The sequence below is a fragment of the Colobus angolensis genome, unplaced genomic scaffold (genome assembly GCF_000951035.1).
Source record: "Colobus angolensis palliatus isolate OR3802 unplaced genomic scaffold, Cang.pa_1.0 Scaffold419, whole genome shotgun sequence".
Lineage (NCBI taxonomy): Eukaryota > Metazoa > Chordata > Mammalia > Primates > Cercopithecidae > Colobus > Colobus angolensis.
Genome location: NW_012117588.1, coordinates 473,956 through 496,251, shown reverse-complemented (window position 1 = coordinate 496,251; position 22,296 = coordinate 473,956). Strand labels below are relative to the sequence as shown.

The 22,296-nt window shown below is 41.9% G+C and overlaps 1 protein-coding gene across 3 annotated transcripts in view; it reads right to left on the bottom strand.

Moving 5' to 3' along the window:
• DOCK8 (dedicator of cytokinesis 8) overlaps nt 1-22,296 on the bottom strand; it is a 243,141-nt gene that overhangs the window by 128,636 nt on the left and 92,209 nt on the right. For all 3 annotated transcript variants that reach the window (XM_011956463.1, XM_011956464.1, XM_011956465.1), the window contains 7 exons: nt 20,507-20,592; nt 13,923-13,989; nt 11,435-11,584; nt 7,704-7,784; nt 5,812-5,971; nt 3,468-3,604; nt 1,078-1,171 (listed from right to left, as the gene is read on the bottom strand). In XM_011956463.1, coding sequence (XP_011811853.1) covers nt 1,078-1,171; nt 3,468-3,604; nt 5,812-5,971; nt 7,704-7,784; nt 11,435-11,584; nt 13,923-13,989; nt 20,507-20,592 — 775 coding nt within the window. The remainder of the gene's footprint in view (nt 1-1,077; nt 1,172-3,467; nt 3,605-5,811; nt 5,972-7,703; nt 7,785-11,434; nt 11,585-13,922; nt 13,990-20,506; nt 20,593-22,296) is intronic.

Sequence of the window (22,296 nt, the reverse complement as noted above, 5' to 3'; positions counted from 1 at the left end):
GCATTGCTAGCAGTAAAAATTGGGAGTTTTAAAACTGGCTTCCAGCTGGACACAGTGGCTCACGCCTGTAATCCCAGCGCTTTGGGAGGCTGAGGTAGGTGGATCACGAGGTCAAGAGATTGAGACCATCCTGGCCAACAGGGTGAACCCCAGTCTCTACTAAAAATACAAAAAATTAACCAGGCGTGGTGGTGGGTGCCTGTAGTACCAGCTACTCGGGAGGCTGAGGCAAGAGAATCACTTGAACCCAGGTGGCAGAGGTTGGAGTGAGCTGAGATTGTGCCATTGTACTGCAGCCTGGTGACAGAGCGAGACTCCATCTCAAAAAAAATAAAAACAAAAACAAAAACACGAAAAACCAGACTGGCTTCTGTGGGCCTGAGGATGCTACAGAAGTACCTCCAGGGCTGCTGAGTGAGGATAAGGAAGGTGCCTTTGCCTTCTACCAAAGCATCTCACATTCACTTTTTAAAAGCTAAGTATAATATTTTATTTGATTAAAGGGGCTTCTCTGTTTAAACAATTATCTTATTATCTGAGAAACCAGATCTAAAGCACAAGGTTTGTTTATGAAATCAATCCTTTAAGAAAATTAAAAACATTAATAGGTTTGCCAAAAACAGAACAATTCAGATTCTTAACCCCTAACACAAAATCTCACATTTCACTTGGCAAACATGATTATTGTTATTATTATTTTGAGACAGAGTCTCGCTCTGTTGCCCAGGCTGGAGTGCAGTGATGCTATCTCAGCTCACTGCAAGCTCCGCCTCCCGGGTTCATGCCATTCTCCTACCTCAGCCTCCCGAGTAGCTGGGACTACAGGTGCCTGCCACCACGCCCGGCTAATCTTTTGTATTTTTAGTAGAGATGGGGTTTCACCGAGTTAGCCAGGATGTTTTCGATCTCCTGACCTCGTGATCTGCCTGCCTCAGCCTCCCAAAGTGCTGGGATTATAGGCGTGAGCCACCGCCCATGGCTGCAAACATGATTTTATAAATTCTGGCATTAGACAAAGAATGTGTCTAATGATAAGCGGTTGGGCACAGCTAAAGAGGATAAAGATGTCATTCACACCTGGAATTGACTTGACTCGTCTCTGTAAGGACGAAGATCTTTTGTAGTCAGCTAAAAACTTGAATAAGTCTTCATCACTAAGGCGATCTCCTTCCTGCCAAGAGAAAAGTCAGAGTTAGTGTACATGCACCTTTGACTCTTGGGTTGGGGACCAACGATTTCTGGGAAGATTTTTACCTTTAAGTTTTATTCTCACAAGTCTTTCATAGAAATTAGGATTATAGGCAGCTCTGAAATCACTGAGTTCCACTTCTCGTTAAATCCTTCTCAGTCACTGATGACTCACTGTGCCTCGGCCTCTCATCAGTCCTTCTGGGATAGGGGCTTCTGCTGCACTCTAAGGAAGCCTGTCTGACCATTAGAAAACCAGGCCAAAAGCTTCCCCCTCTATAACTCTCACCCTCTGATGCCAGTTTTACCCTCTGGAACAATACAGAATAAGTTTACTTTCCTCTTCAAATGTTTGAAGGTGGAGAAAGCATGTTCCCATCTCATTTTCTTCACATTTGTCTTGAACAGGAAGGTGAAATATAAATGCTGCCCACCCCCACATATGCCCAAGACGGGTCAGGAACTCCGCCAAGGGACACATATGCATGATCTCCAATCCTTAAAATGACCCAGTAAGGTAATTAGGTAGATATGTCTTATTCCCAATGAGACCATTCAGACTTGCTTAAGTACCTTGTCCTCCAAGGTCATAAGATTGGTGTATGCTGAATAGAAACCTTTTCAGACCCTTACAATTTCTATTATGTGGCACAGTGCACAGGCTCCCTCAGCATCCCTTTTGCACTTCAGTTTGTTAATGTAACCCCTTTAAATGCTCCATGAAGACTGTAGCTATGGAAAACTTTCCAAAACAGAGTCAGACCAAGTGAGTTTATTTTAAGTGTGGCAAAATATAACTAACATAAAATTACCATCTTACCCCCCCCTTTTTTTTTCCTGAGATGGAGCCTCACTCTGTCACCCAGACTGGAGTGCAGTAGTGCAATCTCAGCTCACTGCAACCTCCACCTCCCAAGTTCAAACAATTCTCTAGCCTCAGCCTCCCAAGTAGCTGGGATTACAGGCATGCACCACCACACCTGGCTAATTTTTTGAGTTTTTAGTAGAGACGGGGTTTCACCATGTTGGTCAGGCTGGTCTTGAACTCCTGACCTCAAGTAATCCACCTGCCTTGGCGTCCCAGTGCTGGGATTACAGGTGAGAGCCACTGCGCCCGGCCCATCTTACCTATTTCTAAGTGCACAATTCAGTAGTGTTAAGCACATTCGCATTGTTGTGCAACCAACCTCCAGAACGCTTTTCTCTTGCAAAAAACAAAAAAAAAAACTGAAACTCTATACCCTTTAACCAGCGATTCCCCATCCCCTCTATCCCTAGACCCTGGCAAACATCATTCTACTTTCTGTCTCTATACATTTGACAAGTCTAGGAAGTTTTAACTTTTTTTTAATAGTCTTGATGTTTACTGAGCTAACGAAGAGTACCATCTGGAATGGTCACCTTCTCTGAGCAAGCAGGGAGCCCTGCAAACTTGCACATCAAGCAGTAGTGAAAGTGGAAGCTTACACATGAATAGCCAGGCCAAGAAACCCTGAGATCCACCGGAAGATGTCCCTACCAGACTGTTGTCATAGCTTAATGAATGGATTGGCCAAGATAGTTCAAATAGGATGACAGTTTGTATCACGAGGAACAAAACTTAATCCTTCTCTCAGTTAAAACAGCTGACATTCATTGAGTACTTACTGTATTCCAGGCACTCTAAAAAGAGCTTGACAGGTCTCATGTCACCTGACCCTCCTACAAGCCACATGAAGTTAAGTACTATTGCTCCTGTTTTCTGGCTAATGAAATTGAGGCTTCGTGAATGCTGTGGTTTGAATGTTCCCTTCAAAACTCATGGTGAAGCTTGGTCCCCGTGGTGGCAGTGTTGGGAAGTAGGGCCTTTAAGATGTGATTGAATCATGAGGACTCTGCCTTCACGATGGATTAATCCATTCACAGATTAATGGATTAATCTGTGTCACAGGAGGGGAACTGGTGGCTTTACAAGAGGAAGAGAGACCTGAGCTAGCATGCTCAGCCGCTCGCCATGCTCCACTTCAGGACTCTGCAGAGAGGCCCCGCCAGCAAGAAAGCCCTCACCAAGTGTGGGCCCTCAACTTTGGATTTTTCAGCCTTCATAACTGTAAAAAACAAATTCCTTTTCTTTTTAAATTACCCAGTTTCAGATACTCTATTATAAGCAGCAGAAAACAAACTAAGACAGTGAGGTTAACTAATTTGCTCTCTGAATCACTACATATCCTCCTCCTGTGGGTTCCAGTGCCCATGCCAGTATGGGGAAAATCCAGACACACTGTAATGTAAAGAGATACCTGTTTGAAAAAGCTGCTAACGCTCAGGGTGGAGGTTTTGAAGTTGGATCCAACCCCATTTTCCTCCAAGGAGAGGGCTCTTTCAGAAAGCCTTCTAGATTGGGCCAGTGTCCTCCGTTCACCCACTGAGCTTCTTCCTTTAAGAAAAACAAGTGTCATTCCAAAGTATGCCTTTCTGTTCAAACACACAGCAGTTATTAACTCTACAATATATATGTTTAAAGTCACTGATCAGGAACAGTGAAAATGGCCATCCTTGTTTTGAATGAAAATGTCCTTCCATTGGCCCCTACCTTTCTTAGTCCTCCTGTTGGTGTTCTTAATCCTCCTCTGACCAGAGGAGAGAGGCCAGGAGCAGCCATGGGCCCCTCCCACATGGAAATTAGGGTAGACCAGATGCCACCCGGCAAGAGTCCAGAGCTATGGCCAGAACAGGGTCTCCTGATAGGCTTTATTTAGTCAGCACACTGTTTGCTTTTCTTTTATTTCTATATTTGCATTCCACTGGGGAGAGGCATGTACTCAAATGCCCCTAAAGGCATTTTGGATTGTGATCCAAACATGCAGGGGTCAGCCTGTGGACATTCTGAATCCCAGCGTTCCTCTGCTCTCATTATGTGGACCAGGCAGCAAGGTTGAGTTTCTGCCTTGGGTGATCTGCCCAATGGGAATTAGAACCCCAAATCACATCCAGACTTGGGCTGGGAGCCTGATAGTTTACCCAGTTGTTTCTTATCCATTTTTGGGATTTGGGTGGAGATCTTGTTGCTTTTATATTGCAAAAACTCACGGGTTCTGTTGTAAATAATCAAATTGCTTAGAACTAGAATAGTTCCAACTCCTGTCTTTGAATATCTTCTTATCCTTAATTCTTACCATGATGCTGAATTAGAATTTCTTGCTGCCTCTACCCACCTAAACTTGCCATTCTGCCTCAACATAATACACGACATCTTTGCATCTTCTGGTTGCTCCTTAAGAATCAGTCTTTGTTGTAAGGTTATCCTTGACCTAGAGATGACTGAGGCCTCGGCATGCCCTATACCTGAATTACCTAGCTTGGGGTGCCTTCTAAGCTGTACACACAACTCTTATCAATAAGTTACTTGGGTCTACATAGATGACTTTAAAGAAAGCTGTGGCAGGAAGATCAGGATGTGGCAAAGTGAGGTTTGTTATTGACGAACCAGAAATAACCCAGGAGTTCTGACTGGTGATTATGTACCAGTAACTCCAAAATAGCAGCAGCAATCACAAAATGTCCTTTCCTCCACTTCCCTGCTCAAGGTAGCACTTCAGAAGTGGCTTAAGTCTTAGCTTAAGGAATGCATGAAAAAATGTGAACACAGACTTATATATTTGGATACAAAAGCATTTAGGGAAACAGAAATCCCACCACAGGTGATGTGGGCAGGTCCACTTGAAAACTTGCAACCCTTTTGAAAATTTCCACACCCAAGCAGCGTAGGAATGAATGATTCAGATCAAGGGTGAGATGATGAAAAAGAAATATGCTAAATAAACTAACAGTAAATAGATATTCTTTGGATGCCCATTTTTTCATTGCACTTGGCAAAGTAAACTTTAAAGAACTAGAAATTTTGCTGGGAAACTTGAGTTTTTTTCTTTTTTCTTTTCTTCTTTTTTTTTTGAGACAGAGGCATGCTCTGTCACCCAGGCTGGAGTGCAGAGGCCTAATCTTGGCTCACTGCAACCTTGCCTCCCTGGTTCAAGCGATTCTCCTGCCTCTGCCTCCCAAGTAGCTGAGATTACAGGCATGCACCACCATACCCAGCAAACTTTTCATATTTTTAGTAGAGACAGAGTTTCACCATGTTGGCCAGGCTGGTCTCGAACTCCTGGCTTCAAGTGATCCACCCACCTCAGCCTCCCAAAGTGCTGAGATTACAGGCATGAGCCACCATGCCCTGTCGAGTTTTGCTTTTTGAAGGCTTTGTAACAGAGGCTTTTTTTCTTTCAGGTTTAGGAATCAACCACGGTGTCTCGGCTTAACACGCTACAGATGGTTACTACATTTTCTTGTTAAAGTTTTACTTTAGAGAGGGGGTGGCTACCAAAAACTAACTTATTTAAGTGTCATACTATCTAGAAAATCTTACTATGAGTATACTTAATCTTTACCAATGTTCATGATGATTTCTTTTGGAGATCACTGTCCAAATATATGTAATCCAGTCGTAATAGTGTTTCATTCTATTTATCTCCTTCTTCCTCTCTACCTGCCACACCTCACTGTGCCCCCAGCCCCCAACTACTAAGCTGTGGACCTGAGCAGTGGCACACTGGGGAGCCCTCCCTTTCCCACTGCAGGTGAAAATCTTACCAACCACAGAGTCCACATCAGTTACCTCCCTCTCAAGGGTGGAGACATTGAAGAAGCTTGATAAGCTTATGGGTGCCCAGGCAAAGGGCATCCGGTATTTCCCCAAACGCTGGCAGAAGGATTCAGCTTGGAGTTTTAGTTTTTCAATCTTTTCTTTACTCTGGAGGAAAATGGAAAGAAACAAGCTGAAACAAGCATCAGCACCAAGTCAACTGCCTCCGACCTGAATATGACAGCCATCTCTAAAATCCAAACCCTACTGATTAAAAAGAGTAAATACATATCTTCCCACTAAAAAATAAAAACAGTGAACAGGAAGAAAAATGACTCACTCGGGCCAGTCTAGCTGATAAGGAAATAAAGATTAAAAAATGAGGAGTTTACAAAAAGGCTACATTTAATTAGTAAAATATACTTTTAGCTAACAAAAACAAAAAGGGACTCATTACACCAGAATTACCAATTCTTTTGGTGGCTGGCTAAGACAATCTTGAAATCAAGTTTAGTTTATCATCTATCAAGCTCCCAAGTGAACCTATTTCTCCAAAAGTTGCCTTGGAAAACTCCAAAAAGTTCTAAACAGTTTCCTAACAACTCCTTAGGAAGTTTACAACACTTCCAAGGTGTTCTTTCTGAGTTCAGAATAAAAGATAGATTAAAAAAAAATGCCTTGAGCTCAATATATCTCACTTGACATTTATGAGTCTGTAGAGTACAATACTAATAAGGTAGGTCTTATTCCAGAAAGGCGATTTTTTTTTTTTTTTTTTTTTTTTTGTGACGGAGTCTTACTCTGCTGCCCAGGCTGGAGTGCAGTGGCACCTTCTCGGCTCACTGCAACCTCTGCCTCCTGGGTTCAAGGGATTATCCTGCCTCAGCCTCCTGAGTAGATGGGAATACAGGCGTGTGCCACCATGCCCAGCTAATTTTTTGTAGTTTTAGTAGAGATGGGGTTTCACCATGTTAGTCAGGATGGTCTCAATCTTCTGACCTCATGATCTGTGCACCTTGGCCTCCCAAAGTGCTGGGATTACAGGTGTGAGCCACCGTGCCCAGCCAAGGCCATGTTTTAAAAATCACACTGGGAATCTTTGCAATTGCTGCTAAGAAAATATATCCTTTTCATAGGCTCAACACCTATGCTGTGCTAATGAATATATAACGCATGGTAGTGACAGCCAATTCCCAGTTATTTGCATACCTGAAAGGGCAGTGGCCCACGCTGTGGAGGAAGGCCAGGAGAGCTCTGGCACTGTTTAGTTTTGGGGTCTCTGTGGACCTCCCAACCAGCCGAGTCAGAGCCTCAGAATGAAGACAACAGGGGGTGGCCTTACCCCAAACAAGTTATGTGATCACACCTTGATGTATGTCAACATTAGAAAATTCAAGGATTTACTTCTCTAAAAAAATCATCATCAGGCTGGGCGTGATGACTCACACCTGTAATCCCAACACTTTGGGAGGCTGAGGCAGGAGAATCACTTGAGGCCAGAAGTATGAGACCAGCCTGGGCAACACAGTGAGACCCCATATCTACAAAAAATAAAAAAACTAGCCAAGCATGGTGGCATGTGCCTGTAGTACCAGCTGTTCAAGAGGCTGAAGGGGGAGGATCACTGGAGCCCAGGAGTTCAAGGTTGTAGGGAGCCGTGATTGCACTATAGCACTCCAGCCTGAGAGATAAAGGAAGACACTGCTTCAAAAAAAAAAAAAAAAAAAAAAGTCAGTGATCAGTTTCCTTTTCCTCTTTTATTTTATTGAATTACATTGTAATAGTGTCTTATATAGGGACACATTAGGGACTAAAGCCCATTAACTATTTTGTGTAACACTTCTGAAAATATCAGCTTCTTCTAAGATGTCTCCATTTAACAATACTCAAATTACCATACCTTTCCACCATCACTTTCTTTGATAACCAGGTAGGGCTCTGCACAGTCTCCAATCTCTCCCTGCTGCAGGACTTTTTCAATCTACCAATAAAAATAATATTAAAATAAGGCACATAAATTACATCCATATAAAGGAATCTATGCAACCATCGAAATTACATTTTATGACAATATTTGATGACATAGGAAGATATCTGTGATACATGTTTTTTGATTAAAAAGTTTATATAGGCCGGGCGCGGTGGCTCAAGCCTGTAATCCCAGCACTTTGGAAGGCCGAGACGGGCGGATCACGAGGTCAGGAGATCGAGACCATCCTGGCTAACACGGTGAAACCCCGTCTCTACTAAAAAAAAAAAATGCAAAAAACTAGCCGGGCGAGGTGGCGGGCGCCTGTAGTCTCAGCTACTTGGGAGGCTGAGGCAGGAGAATGGTGTAAACCCGGGAGGCGGAGCTTGCAGTGAGCTGAGATCCGGCCACTGCACTCCAGCCTGGGCGACAGAGCGAGACTCCATCTCAAAAAAAAAACAAAAAAAAGTTTATATAAAGAATAGCACATGATTTTATTTAAAAATTATAAAGGCATATTAAAAGGGTGACAGTAGATACACAGCAAATGCAGCAAGTGTTAATAGTAGTTATCTTTGTATGGTGGGATTATGTGTGATTTTTATTTTCTTCCCATTGCTTATGTATATTTTCTATTTTAAACAATAAACATGCATTATGTATATAATAAAAAAGGCAATAAAAGTTATTTTATAAAACAAAACCCAGGAGACATATGTAAGAAGTGGAAAGCTCATTTTCTTTATTATTGCTTACAATGTAAAAAAGAGATATGGTCTCTGTGAAAGTGGGGTTTTGGACTAAAACTTTCCACGAAATGAATGCCTGAACTGAATAAATTATCTGTAACTGTCGCCTTTGTAATTCCTCTTAGGGCTAATTCTCTGGATTTAACAGACTTGGAAAGAAACTCAAAAGCATTGGGATGTGCAGCTTCTCGGTTTGCTAACTGGTTGGTACTAGGAATGAATGCTGGTAATAAGAATGAATGAAGTGTCTTCTGTTTGCTTCAGGTACAGTGACTGGCTAGCCAGTTGTCATAAATTTGGGCACCATATTTAAAAGAAAGACAAGGAGAAATTTGAAATATCCTAACTCTCTGCTCAAAGAAAATTTAACTTAGATGTTGAAGAGTAAAACCAGTGGATTTAGTCCTAATAGTTGAGATGATCCTTGAAGAAGGAATTTGGGTCAACATAGTCCAAAAGGGACACATACTTAATAGGTGCTGTGAGTTAGGCACAAAGTAATTAACAATCCCCATGATAAAGGGGTATTAATGGGGTTTCAAAGGAAGCGGCATGAGGCTACTCAATGAATATCAGCTTCAGGGAGGACTCCAAGCAGGAAGTCTCTCTTCTCATAAAATAAGTTCAAAACCCCCTCCCATTGCCACAGCCTGAAGAGAAGGCGAATCCCACTGAGAGATGTACCACACTGAAAACATAGGCACATAACACTTGAGCTAGAAACTGACCAGTATTCCTGGTGATCAGTAATCATTTACTCATTATTGAGTACCTTCTATATGGTAGCAGCTGGGGAGATAACGTGGCGATAAACACTGCCCCTATTCTCCTGAAGCTCATAGTCAGGAGCTTGTAGAACAAATTGGAAGGAAGCTAATTTTTCCATGAAGTGAATGGATTAAAAATGTGGTATTTAGAATAAATTCTGAACAGAGATTAAGAACTTCTTAATTAGGACCCTGAAGCAAGGAAGGGGAAAGCCACAGCTTCATGCACTAGTAGTGTGTATCATGGAAGATACAGGAAGCAGGAGAATTCAGATTTGACCAGACCAGCAGATACTACTGCCCTGGCTGCAGTGGGCCAGGAGAACTCCAGGTACTTCATGAGAAGGAGCTGCAGGCTGACATGAGAACCTATTGTTTGGTCCTTCATGATTTATGCAAAGGTGTGTAATGAAATGCATGACTCCTCATAACCATGGAAAGTAGGACAAAGAAGCCTATCAGATTAACCTAAAACTTTTCTTAAGGGAAGAGACTACTTTCTGCTCTATTCAGAAGGGGTAGCATTAACACTTGGCATATCTATTTTTTTTTCATATTTAATAGCCATTTATTGTTTACCTAATTACGGTATGTCAGGAACAGGGTAGGTGTTTTTACATACATTATTTCAATTTTCTTCAAAACCACTCAGGCACAGGGATCACTGTCCAAGTAGACTGAGAGACCAGACTTGCTGAGTTTGCTACAGCAAATGTAGCAAAATAGGAATTTGAACCCATTTCTTCGAACGCCAAGTTGTTTTTTAACTGGATTGTAAACTCTTTGAGGTGAGAACCAAGTTCATTCTCTCTCTCTTTCTCTTTCCTTAAATAGACTATAAAATATGGTGTTAAATAATTGAAATAATAATGTGTGGTGTTAAAGAAGCTAGAAAGAAAAGACATTTGCCATCTGTTAAGTGACCTCCAAGCTACCTGAATTATTTGGAATCCATGAAATCATGGGGCGATTACTGAGACTACAGACATAAAACACTATACTAACGAGACAATGTTCCATACCTAGGAGGCTGGGTGCACATGAAATCAGACACTTGAATTTGTTGTTTTGTTTTTACAATGTTTTTACAGCCAGGCGCAGTGGCTCACGCCTGTAATCCCAACACTTTGGGAGGCCAAATGCACGCAAATCACCTGAGGTCAAGAGTTCGAGATCAGCCTGGCCAACATGGTGAAACCCCGTTTGTAAAAATACAAAAGTTAGCCTGGTATGGGGTGGTGGGTGCCTGTAATCCCAGTTACTCGGGAGGCTGAGGCAGGAGAATCGTTTGAACCCGGGAGGTGGAGGTTGCAGTGAGCCGACGTGGTGACACTGTACTCCAGCCTGGGTGACAAGAGCGAAACTCCGCTCAAAAAAAAAAAAAAAAAAGTCAATAAGACCAATTATCTGGCCTAAGGTAGGTAAAATACCTGATGCTTTTTAACTTCTAACCAGTCATTTTGGTGTACAGAGAAAGGATCTGGTCTTCTTATAACAGCAAACAGTATAGTCTAGAATGAAGGGTCTTCTACTTATAATTGCCCCACAGATTTCAACTCTCATTAGAGACAGTCTGTGACACGGTAAGAAGAGAAAAAATAAGGGAGGGTGAAACTTGAAAACCACAGCCCACACTTCAAATTGTAAGAGCCTGGACTTGGGAACACTTAACTATGCATCTCTAGAGCAACATGAACATCGTTAGGAAACTCTAGCCCAGAGATTTTGTTTCTTTCTCCACAGCAGCTTCTCCGCACCAGGTCACCGAGAGAACTCTCCTTAGTTAGGAGAAGGGTGCCCAAGATGTGCCAAGCTTTATTCTGTAGTCATGACTATCCACTGAGGTCACTTCACAGGTGAGGAAACTCAGACCTGTCTCTGGAAGACCAGGAAATTGCCAATGCCATTTAATTACTAGGTTGTAAAGCCAGGACTCAAACCTAGGTCAGTATGACTCCAAAATCTAGTCTTTCCAGTATCTGAAACAGTTGACTTAGAAGGGAAAAGGGGTAAATTGAGAAGGAAACAAAGCGAATCTCAGAGGATATGTGGACACATTCTGAGGTTTCGTGCACCCCAAACATGTGCTGGGAACAACGCAGCAATGAAAACATCAGATTGGGCAAATCAGATCGTGTTGAACTACCTTGACTACCAGGTAGATGTCTGAGGACGGGTAGGTGACCGAGAAGACTGCAGATCTCGCCTGACTTGATGCGGCCACCGTAGGTGTGTGAGCTCGCAGAAATCCTTTTAACTGGTCAGAGTTCAGGTCACAGTGAAAATTTTCTGAGATCTGTAAATGAGCAGCAAAGTGAAATACAAATTAGATCTGTTGTATTCATGGTTTAAACACGTTAAAAAGGAGTAAAAACACCACAGAGAAATTTTGCCGAAGCAGTAAGTGTAATAATCATAGATGTGGGTTTAGGAAAGTGGATGCTGGATAAATCTGATAAATGTTTTGTCACAATGTCTAGGTATTTTGGAGCCATTTGAGAGATGTTCCTTGAAACATTTAAATGTTTATTAACCCACCAGTATTTCCTGAGTATCGCTGATGTGCTAGTTAACTTCACTACGGAAGAGCAGGACCGCTGCCCTCAATTAGTTCACAATTAATAATGAAGGAAGGACCAGGTGTGGTGGTTCACACCTGTAATCCTAGCACTTTGGGAAGCCAAGGCGGGTGTATTGCTTGAGCTCACGAATTCAAGACTGGCCTGACCAACATGGTGAAATCCTGCCTCTATAAAAAACACAAAAACTAGCCAGCATGGTGGCACATGCCTGTGGTCCCAGCTACTTCGGAGGCTGAAGTGGGAGAGTCGCTTGAACCTGGGAGGCAGAGGTTGCAGTAAGCCGAGATGACCCCACTGCATGCCAGTCTGGGCAACAGAGTGAGACCCTGACTCAAAAAAAAAAAAAAAGTGAGAGAAAATGCAAACATATAACTAACTGCAGTAAAAGCAAACTACATGTCATCACATGCACACAAAGAAGCATTGTGGAAGTTCCAGAGAGTGACAGGACATTTGCAGTTGGGTGACAAGGACAACTTTTCAGGGAAGCAGCACTGGAGATGGATGGGCCTTAGAAGATTCTGATAGGCAGTGGTGGGGGGTGACAATGCACCAGGGAGAGAGTACAGCACGGATAAATATCTCAGAGGCTTGAATGCTTGGGGGAAGCTTAGTTAATAGACAGTGGTCCAGCTTGACTCTGTATAGACTATGGTCAGAGAGAAGGTAGAGGAACGCCATCATGAAGAAAGCCTGGCATGGAAGCTGAAGAGTTTGTTCTTAACATTGTAGGCAGTGAATCTTAGTGAAGATTCTGAGCAAGAACATGATGTGAGCAGTGCTCCTAGCTCTCTTAATGTCATATTACTTAAGAGCCACTATATGGTTGGGTTCTCCCCTTCATCACCAAGAGAGTTTTAGTGGGGAGTGGCTGCCCAGGCAGAGACTACATTTACCAGCCTCCTTTGCAATGAGGGGTGATCATGTGACTGAATTCTCTCCAATGAATTGTGAGCAGAAGCAATGTGTCAAACTTCCAGGCCTCCTCCATCCTTCTTTTCTCTTCTTCAGGGGCAGCAATGGCAGTGACAAGAGTGATTTGGGGAGGGCACATACTGAAGATGGAGAAGCCACTGCCAGCCTGCATTTCTGAATGGCTGCATGGAACAGAGGGCTCCCTCCTCCTGCCCTGGATGGTTAAAGAAACAAAGACAGCAACTTCTTGCTTATAAGCCAGTGGTTTTCAAAATGTGGTCCCCTGACCAGTAGCTTCAGCATCACCAGGGGACTGTAAAGAAATGCAGATTCTCAGGTCCAACCTGGACTTACTGAATCAGAAACTCTGTGGGTGGGGCCCAGCAATCTGTTTTAACAAGTCTTCCAGAGGATTCTGATGCATGCTCAAGTTTGAGAACTACTGCTTTAAACCACTGAGTTTGGGGTTCTGCTTGTTTTAGCAGCTAACCTATCCTAACTAACACAAATCTCAGTTATTATTAGTATTTATGCAGGAGATAGCTGTTTCCTTACATACAGAATGATTATGGGTAAAGAAGGGCAGAAGTGTCCATCCTACTCTGGATTTGCTATTGCTGTTCTCCAGGAGTCACAAAACGACTAAACGTTAAAAACACATGAGAGGTCTTGGTCACTGTTTTCATTAAGAGCATACTACAGCTGGTGAGGTCTGAACTCTGTAACAAATTGAGACCTCTACCACGTAAGATGCCCTTCAGTCATGATGAGCCAGTTTCACAGTGCAAAGAACTCTCAAACTGAGGAAGCTTTACATGCACATCCAAGCTTGTTAAAAATGTATTTAAATGGGTTTGTTTTATACATAACCCCATGTACTGACTATTTCATTCTTTCTCTATTCCAACCAGGCCAGCACCTCCAGTAGCCTCTCCCTCAAAAGTTCTTCAAAGATCACAAATTATGTTCTCAGACCACTGCTTGAAAAATTGCAAAGGCAACAGAACTGGACCCATCAAAGATCATTTGCTTTGAAATCTGATAGCTTCTTGCGGCAAAGAAGATTTAAAAACATACACCCAAAGAATCATACACATTATATGTGCCTTAGGGATGGATTTTTCTTTGCTTTCTTACCTTTTTCCTTTCTTTAACATCGTAGAGGGCAATGCTGGCAAACAGAGGCTCAATTTCAATCTCAAACCTATCATAGAAAGAGAAGAAAATCTATGTGGCTTTAACCTATATAATTTTGAATTTTCTGACAAATGCTTGGCTATATAAACTGGTTAAAATGTGAGCAGTTTCCAGAAATACTTGGAAAACTCCAAGTACATGAGAATCACACTGGGATATTAATGGAAAACATGGGAGGTTTGTGAAAAATTCCTAATCATTTGAGATCATGGTGGACATTACAAAAGCGTGGTGGATATTTTTGGGAGGTCTCCCAAAATTGCTTATTGGCAGCGCTGCAAGAGAGAGTGGGCTGAAGGGACCTTAGTCTGATTCATCTTCTTATCGTTGTAACTACTGTGTTTTCAGAGGGTAGACTTTCTGTCTGAGGTAATGGACTTGTTCACATTTCACATTTTATTGCTAGGATAGTATCTGTTTCACAAGTGTAAAGATATGGAACCAACCTAATTGCCCATCAACTAATGAGTGGATAAAGAAAATGTGGCACATATACACTGTGGAATACTACTCAGTCATAAAAAGGAATGAAATAATGTCTTTTGCAGGAACTTGGATGGAGCTAGAGGCCATTATTCTAAGTGAAGTAACTCAAGAATGGAAAACCAAATGCCGTGTGTTAGTGGGAGCTAAGCTATGAGTACGCCAAGGCAAACAGAGTGGTATAATGGACCTTGGAGACTCAGAATGGGGATAGTAGAGGGGGATGAGGGATAAAAAACTACATATTGGGTACAATGTACACTACTTGGGTGATGGGTGCACTAAAATCTCAAACTTCACCACTATACAATTCATCCGTGTAACCAAAAACCACTTGTACCCTAAAGCCATTGAAATAAAAAAAATTAAAGGATAGGATATATTTTATTCAATTCTAAGGAATGGGGATTTCAGATAGCAAAAAAAGAGAAGTTCAATTGCTTTTCCTTAGAGTTGTAGTGGGACAGTCAGAAGAAGGCTGGGTTTTGATGGGGATGAATGTCTGGCCCTTCCTACCTCCATTACTGGGGAGTTGCTGAGTTGAGGTCAGGGAGGCGATTGAGCACAGCAGATAAACACTGAGGTGCCTGGACCCCAGGAGAACTAGAAAGAGGAGCCTCATATTGGCCCTAATTGCCAATTCCCCTTGAAATGGTGAATCCCGAAGCATAATCCTGGCGCATTATCCGCCTTTAGTATCCTGGTGGACATTACAGGTACACATGGAACCCTGAGGAATGTCTTCCAAGTTTCTCAGCTTCACATCCCATAGCCTTGGATGTTACCTGCAGAGAGCCCCAGTCCACCATTACCTCAGATGTCATGTCAAAAAGCCATGTTTTCTCTCCAGGTATATGTGAGAGAATGTCTTCATCAATGGATAGCTTTGTCTCAAATGAGGACTTTTTAGAATAATATTTGGACAGAGTATGAGCACAGACAAAAGGGTTATTTACTCAAATGGCACCTTTGGAAATGAGGCAATTTGGAATCATGGCAGACTCACAGGGCACCCAGGCAGAGACCTGGAGTCTGTTACTCTTCTACCACCTGCTAATTCTGCGATCCTAATCAGGTTACTTACCTTTCCAAATTCCATTTATTTTTCTGCAAAATAAGGAAAGGATGCTTGCCTTTCCATTTTCCAGGCTGCTGTGAGGATCCTGTATGATGATGTGCGTGAATGTATCTTAACAACAATGCCGAGTAACAGCACTTTTCACAATAGCCAAAAGGTGGAAGTAACCCATGTGTCCATTAACAGATGTATATATGAGGCCAAAACAAAATGGGCTACGTACATACAATGGAATATTATTTAGCCATAGAAAAGAAGGAGCTACTGATACATGCTACAATATAGATGAATGTGAGGACATTATGATAAGTAAAAGAAGCCAGTCACAAAAAAACAGTTACTTTATGATTCCCCTTATATGAGGCACCCAGAGTAGTAAAACTCGTAGAGGTGGAAAGTAGAATAGTAGTTGCCAGGGGCTGGGGAGTAGGGAAGATAAGGAGTTATTGTTTAATGGGTACAGAGTTTCAGTTTGGGAAGAGAAAAATTCCTGGAGATGGATGGCGGTGATGTTTGCAGAACAATGTGAATGTACTCACCACTGAACTGTACCTTAAAAATGGTTAAGATGGTAGATTTTGGCCAGGTGCGGTGGCTCACGCCTGTAATCCCAGCACTTTGGGAGGCCAAGGCAGGCAGATCATGAGGTCAGGAGTTCAAGACCAGCCTGGCCAACATGGTGAAACCCCGTCTCTACTAACATACAAAAATTAGCCAAGCAAGGTGGCGTGTGCCTGTAATCCCAGCTACTCAGGAGGCTGAGGCAGGAGACTCACTTGAACCTGGGAGGCGGAAGTTGCAGCGAGCCGAGATTGCGCCATTGCACTCCTGCTGGGCAATAAAGTGAGACTCCATCTCAAATTAAAAGAAAAAAAAAAAGACGTTAGATTTTATGTTATGTACATTTTACCACCCAAAAGCCCAGTGTTAGATTTCTATGATTATTCTATTATTAGGTAATTGCAGATTAATAGGGGGCTTTTTTTTTTTTTTTTGAGACGGAGTTTTGCTCTTGTTGCCCAGGGTAGAGAGCAATGGCACAATCTCGGCTCACTGCAACCTCTGCCTCCCAGGTTCAAGCGATCCTCCTGCCTCAGCCTCCCCAGTAGCTGGGACTACAGGCATGCACCATCACGCCCAGCTAATTTTTGTATTTTTAGTAGAGATGGGGTCTCACCATGTTGTCCAGGCTGGTCTCGAACTCCTGACCTCAGGTGACTCACCTGCCTCCAAAGTACTGTGATTAAAGGCGTGAGCCACCGCACCAGGCCAATTGGGGGCTTTCCTGTGCCTAGGCTCACCAGCTGCTGCCTGGTATGGTCAACCTATAGTTAATTGTGTACTCCCTACTACACAAAGGGCCTGAATATTGCTGTGATATACTTAGGTTGGTACTGAGTGATAAGTCCTCTGTGGTTCAGAGAAAGAAAAAGAGAATTAACATTTATTAAAGACTTAAAATTGTGCTGTAATAAGTGCTTTCCACACATCAGCCTCTTTACCCAACTACAGTGTAATGCAGATATTATTTGCATTTAATACACCAGGACACCAAGGTTCCCAGAGATTAAGGAACTTGCCAAAGTCCTCAAAGTTAGGAATTGGCACAGTCAGGTTTTGTGCCCAGCCATCTCTGATCACAGAACCTGGGCTTTTTCTGTGAGTGTCTGTTCTTCAAGTGTAGTCCCCAGAAACTAGCATTTTGAAGCAAAAGAAGTTTGCCAGCATGCAGGTTTCTTGATCCCACCTGAGACCTACTCAACCAGAATTTCTTGAAGGAGACTGCTATGGGAGGTCCTCCAAAATCCACATTTAAAATAAACTCCCTGGGTAAATTTTCTGCACGTTAAAGTTTCACCATCAAGAAGACTCCTAAGAGCTGTGATTACTTTTCATAAGATGGTATTAAATCTTAAAATATTTCTCCACTTAAAATACAAAACAGAAAAATACTTTGTTGTCATTCTTTTTTTTTTTTTTTGTCTGTTACAAACACTTGCAGAATTGGCAGGAGCCAATTCTTTCTGTATCTTTGAGGGTTTCTATATTTCTGAAAAGCAATACAGAGACAGTTATAGATGTCCACAGCTTTAAACAAATTCCTCAGCTGCTAAAACATGTAAACATTCTATTATGAATAGAATCCTACATATCAATGTAAATGGGAAAACATTTGCCATTAATATTACCCTTATATTTTTACTATTCATACTGTCACATTCTAGGCTTACCTATAAGAATTTGTTTCTTTCTTTCATCTAGTTTACTCTAAGTGGTTATTCCTAGGGCTGTCTTTTTGGTCCATCTCTTCTCTTGCAGTTATAGGTTAGTATGGATACTATTTAGAACACATGAGCAGGCCAAAAGCACCTGGAAAATATGTCAATTTGACTTAATTTCTGCTTTGGCAGTTGTGGGGACATCATTAGAAACTGTACTTGACAATTTTCATTAAGAGATATTCAAGTGACTCCTCTTTTTTTAATTTTAGAGATAGGGTCTTACTCTGTCACTGAGGCTGGAATATAGTGGCATGATCATAGCTCACTGCAGCCTTGAACTCCTGGCCTTAAGCGATCCTCCCACCTCAGCCTCCCAATGTATCTAGGACTAAAAATTAACACATCTATTAATTTTCAGTAGAGAGGGGGTCTCGCTATATTGCCCAGGCTGGTCTCAAACTCCTGGCCTCAAGCGATCATCCCACTTTGGCCTCCCAAAGTGTTGGGATTACAGGTGTGAGTCACTGCAGTTGGCCTCCATTAAAAATTTTTTAAAATAACACATATCTCTCTCAGTGGCTATGTTTTCCCACCTGTGAGAACAGCTGCCTGTTATTCATTGGAGAGGTCTAGAAAGCTTGGTGATGAGCACCATAGAGAATTCCTGCCATCTCAAATGACATAGTCACTGCATCTAAAAGTAGCCTGATGATTCATCCTGTGGGGGCAGGTGGGTCCCTCAGACAATAGCGAAGGCTTCCTAAACAATGCAGAGGGGAACAGCCACTTCCAGTCAGTCCTCCTGCTGACCAGACAATGAGGAAGCTCCCATTTCCAGGTTGGTTTGCAAGGGCTAGAGCTTGCTTTTCTGTGCCCACTACTTGATACTCAGCTGGTTTACGGGCTGCTTATTTCTCCATACAAAAGACCCTGAAGCCCCTCTGGTAGAACTGGCCAGCAGGAGGAGACTATAGCATCAAGAGACCATCCATAGCTGTGCGAGCAGACTTGCTGGCTTGTATTCTGAGGCAGAAGAAGTTGGCAGAGGCTATGCGTTACAATCTTAGAAGTTTATGGTAGGTAGGAACTTTGAGACCATAAGGTCTATCAACTTCATTTACAGGGCAGAACTCAAGATCCCAGGGAAGTTCCCAGGGTTGAAATCCAGCCTTACATCCAGAATCCAGATGCCTTCTCACTGCAAACCAGAGCTGCTGGAGGGACCCATGAAGTGACTTTGAGAGACCGATGACCCATCTAATAGCATATAAATAAATGTTACGCTTCTGTAGTTTTGCTTAGTTATATATGTACAACTTTGAAGTTTTCATCTGTGGATTTGAAGAGGAAGAACTAATTCTTGAAAATAGCAGTCTGCAGAGAGGAAGAGAAGTGTGGCGGCACTCTGGGGGTACACAAGACAATCTATTGCAGTGCAAGAAGAAAATACTAGAATTGATTCAGATGTATCAAGTTCATTCTTTAAAATTTCTCAGTTATATGTTTTATAATGTAGATAATGTTAATATGAAAGTACAAAATTAATACATGTCTATAGAGGATTTGTTTTTAACTATCAAAGTATACAATTGAAATGTTTGGATGCAACTGCTTTAAAGTAGATATGGCAAGTAATTGGCCTACAAGATGAAACCAGACTGTAGTTGTGTTTTAATTATATGGTGTTTATAAAGGGAATGAGAAAATCTTTAGGGAGTCAGCATATTATGCAGAAAAATCAGGGTTTTCAGCTTCTCTTGAAAAAATAGAAAAGACAGTTGACAAAAATGGGCCTGTTTATTTGGATGGCAAGAGTTTGTTGCTAGTAGTGAGTGCCCCGTTAACATGGTTTACTACAGTCCCCACCACTCCCTATTGTCCCCTGGCACTAAGACTGACTTTCAGTTGCATTTATCATTGTGTTTCAACAGTGGCATACTGGTAAATGTTTAACAAATAATCTCTGGGTGCTGAGGGTGGTGCAAATGTGTAGCATTGGCTGATTTCTACATTGTAAACACTTTCACTATGGCCAAATTAAAGTTACCAACGTGACTTCACTGAACACAGGGTTAGGAAGAGATGTGCACTGTCAGCTCTCATGAGTTAGTACAGTCAACTCCAGCACACCACCGATTTAAATGTTATTTTTCTTAATGCAGGTCATTTCACTCAATTACCGTACATGCCTACTTTAGTAGACATTTGTGTTTGCCTTCTGTATTATAGAATAATGACTGCCAAAAGGTTGGTAGAAAAAAAATCCAGGAATAGACTCAAATGGTGCCCTTTCTGCTTCTCCACAGCCGCCCACTGTTAAAAGTATTTTGGGACGGGTGCAGTGGCTCATGCCTGTAATCCCAGCACGTTGGGAGGCCGATGCGGGTAGATCACAAGGTCAGGAGATCGACACCATCCTGGCTAACACAGTGAAACCCTGTCTCTACTGAAAATACAAAAAATTAGCCGGGCGTGGTGGCGGGCACCTGTAGTCCCAGCTACCCGGGAGGCTGAGGCAGGAGAATGGCGTGAACCCGGGAGGCGGAACTTGCAGTGAGCCGAGATGGCACCACTGCACTCCAGCCTGGGTGATAGGGCGAGACTTCGTCTCAAAAAATAAAATAAAATAAAAGGATTTTGGGAGCTCCTTTCTGATTTAAGCTCTGACAATAAAGACAACATCTGTATGTAAAAGGCAAGATAAATCTCAAAGTAGTGGTAGTGGGTTTGTTGATACTTACTTCAGGGTCAGCAACTTGACCAATATTCTGTTGCCCAGGTGTTCCTTGGGACATTCTGGTACTGGACGTATTTCCACAGCATCCTCCTGTTATTAATCACATCATAAGGAAATCATTAGTGAATTCCATGAGGAGGTCCAATTAGAGTTAACCCAGGGAAGGGAAGGATACCCTCCACGGATCAAGTTAACTTAGGTTTGCTTTTTTTCCTAACACTCTGCTTTTTATGAGAAAGTTTGCCTTCCAACCCCCAACCTCAAAGTCAGAATTTACAGCAAACAGTTTCTCCTTTTAGAAACCCAAGCATTTAAGACAAAGAGACTGAAGCAGGAAGGAAGGAAATGTGAACATGGATATGGCTTAGTAACATCCACCAGATGGCATTGCAAAATCTTATACCTATTGTTGATGTTTTTGTGTTTTTTGCCCACTCTTGTTACACATTTGGAATATTTCTCCTGTCAAGGGCTTTACTAGGAAGTATGTGAGTTTCAGATTTGAAATCTGAGTCAGAATGATTCACTAAAGCTGTAAACCATCGATCCTATAATACAGAGTCACTTTCTCAGTTCACTGTTTTCTTAAACAGATGATAGAGACTTGGGGTTGAACTGACAAGTTCTAGACAGGCTTATGCAGTTAGAGCTTGCTAAAGTGCTAGGTATATGAAATTTAATAATGACAAATTAAGAGCTCTACCTGTTTATTTTACCGCACAGAAACTGAAGACTTAAAGAGAAATATCAAGTCCCTATTGTAACTTTAACATCTACATCTGAACTATCGTTCTATGTTAATTATATTCATATATGCAAAAATAAGCAATGCAAATCCTTGAAAACAGTAATTCCCACTCTTGCACCATGCTTTCCAAACACTGATGAGTGCTCTGCCGATTGCAAGGGTCCAAAGACGAGGGTCACGTCTCACTGTCTTTTCCTGGGAGCTTTCCACTGAATACCTCACGGCAAGCCTAACATTCTTGGAAATAGCAGTAAAGTCACCTTCCTGGTAAATGTGTACCCACTTTGGTGGAATGATCAATGTGGTAAGCTCATCGTTACTCCAACTTCTCCCTTTGGTCCCCATTCCTTGTAGTTACGGTTGGCCATGTTGCTGGGTAGAATGGCTGAGTTTATTTCAGAGGAGAAGTTGTTTTGATGCCTACTCGCTCAGGGCTATCTGGACTTTTTAGGATCATTGGAACAGGCATATCTAAAGGGAAGATCTCCCTAACTGGAAAACAACCTGAAGGTAGAGACACTCATGGAATTCTAAGACTGCCTTTGGTCTAGATTCTAATTTTTGAAATCCTTTCAAAAAAGATTTTCATTTGGAAAATTTTAAACATACGCAAAAGTTGAGAGAGTAATGCAATGAACCACCATCAACCCATCACCTAGCTTTGACAAGTTCAATTCATGGGCATTCTGGTTTCGTCTATTTACCCACTTACTACCTTTCTAGCTCAATACTGGATTACTTAGAAGCAACTTTCCAGAGACCATATACATATATAAATAATTCAGTACATATCTTTAAAAGATAAAGACTTTTAAAAACATATAGCAATCCCATTATTATGCCTAAAAATTAATAATAATTTCTTATTGCCACTAAATAATTTTTGTCAGTTTCAAATTTCCCTGTCTCAATTTGTTTTACTGTTATTTTGTTAAATCAAGATCCAAACAAGGTCTCCATATGACATTTGGATGATGTATTTCCTAAGTCTCTTCTAAGCTATATGAATTTCTTCAGGCTTTATAGCTAACTGAAATGGGAGCTAA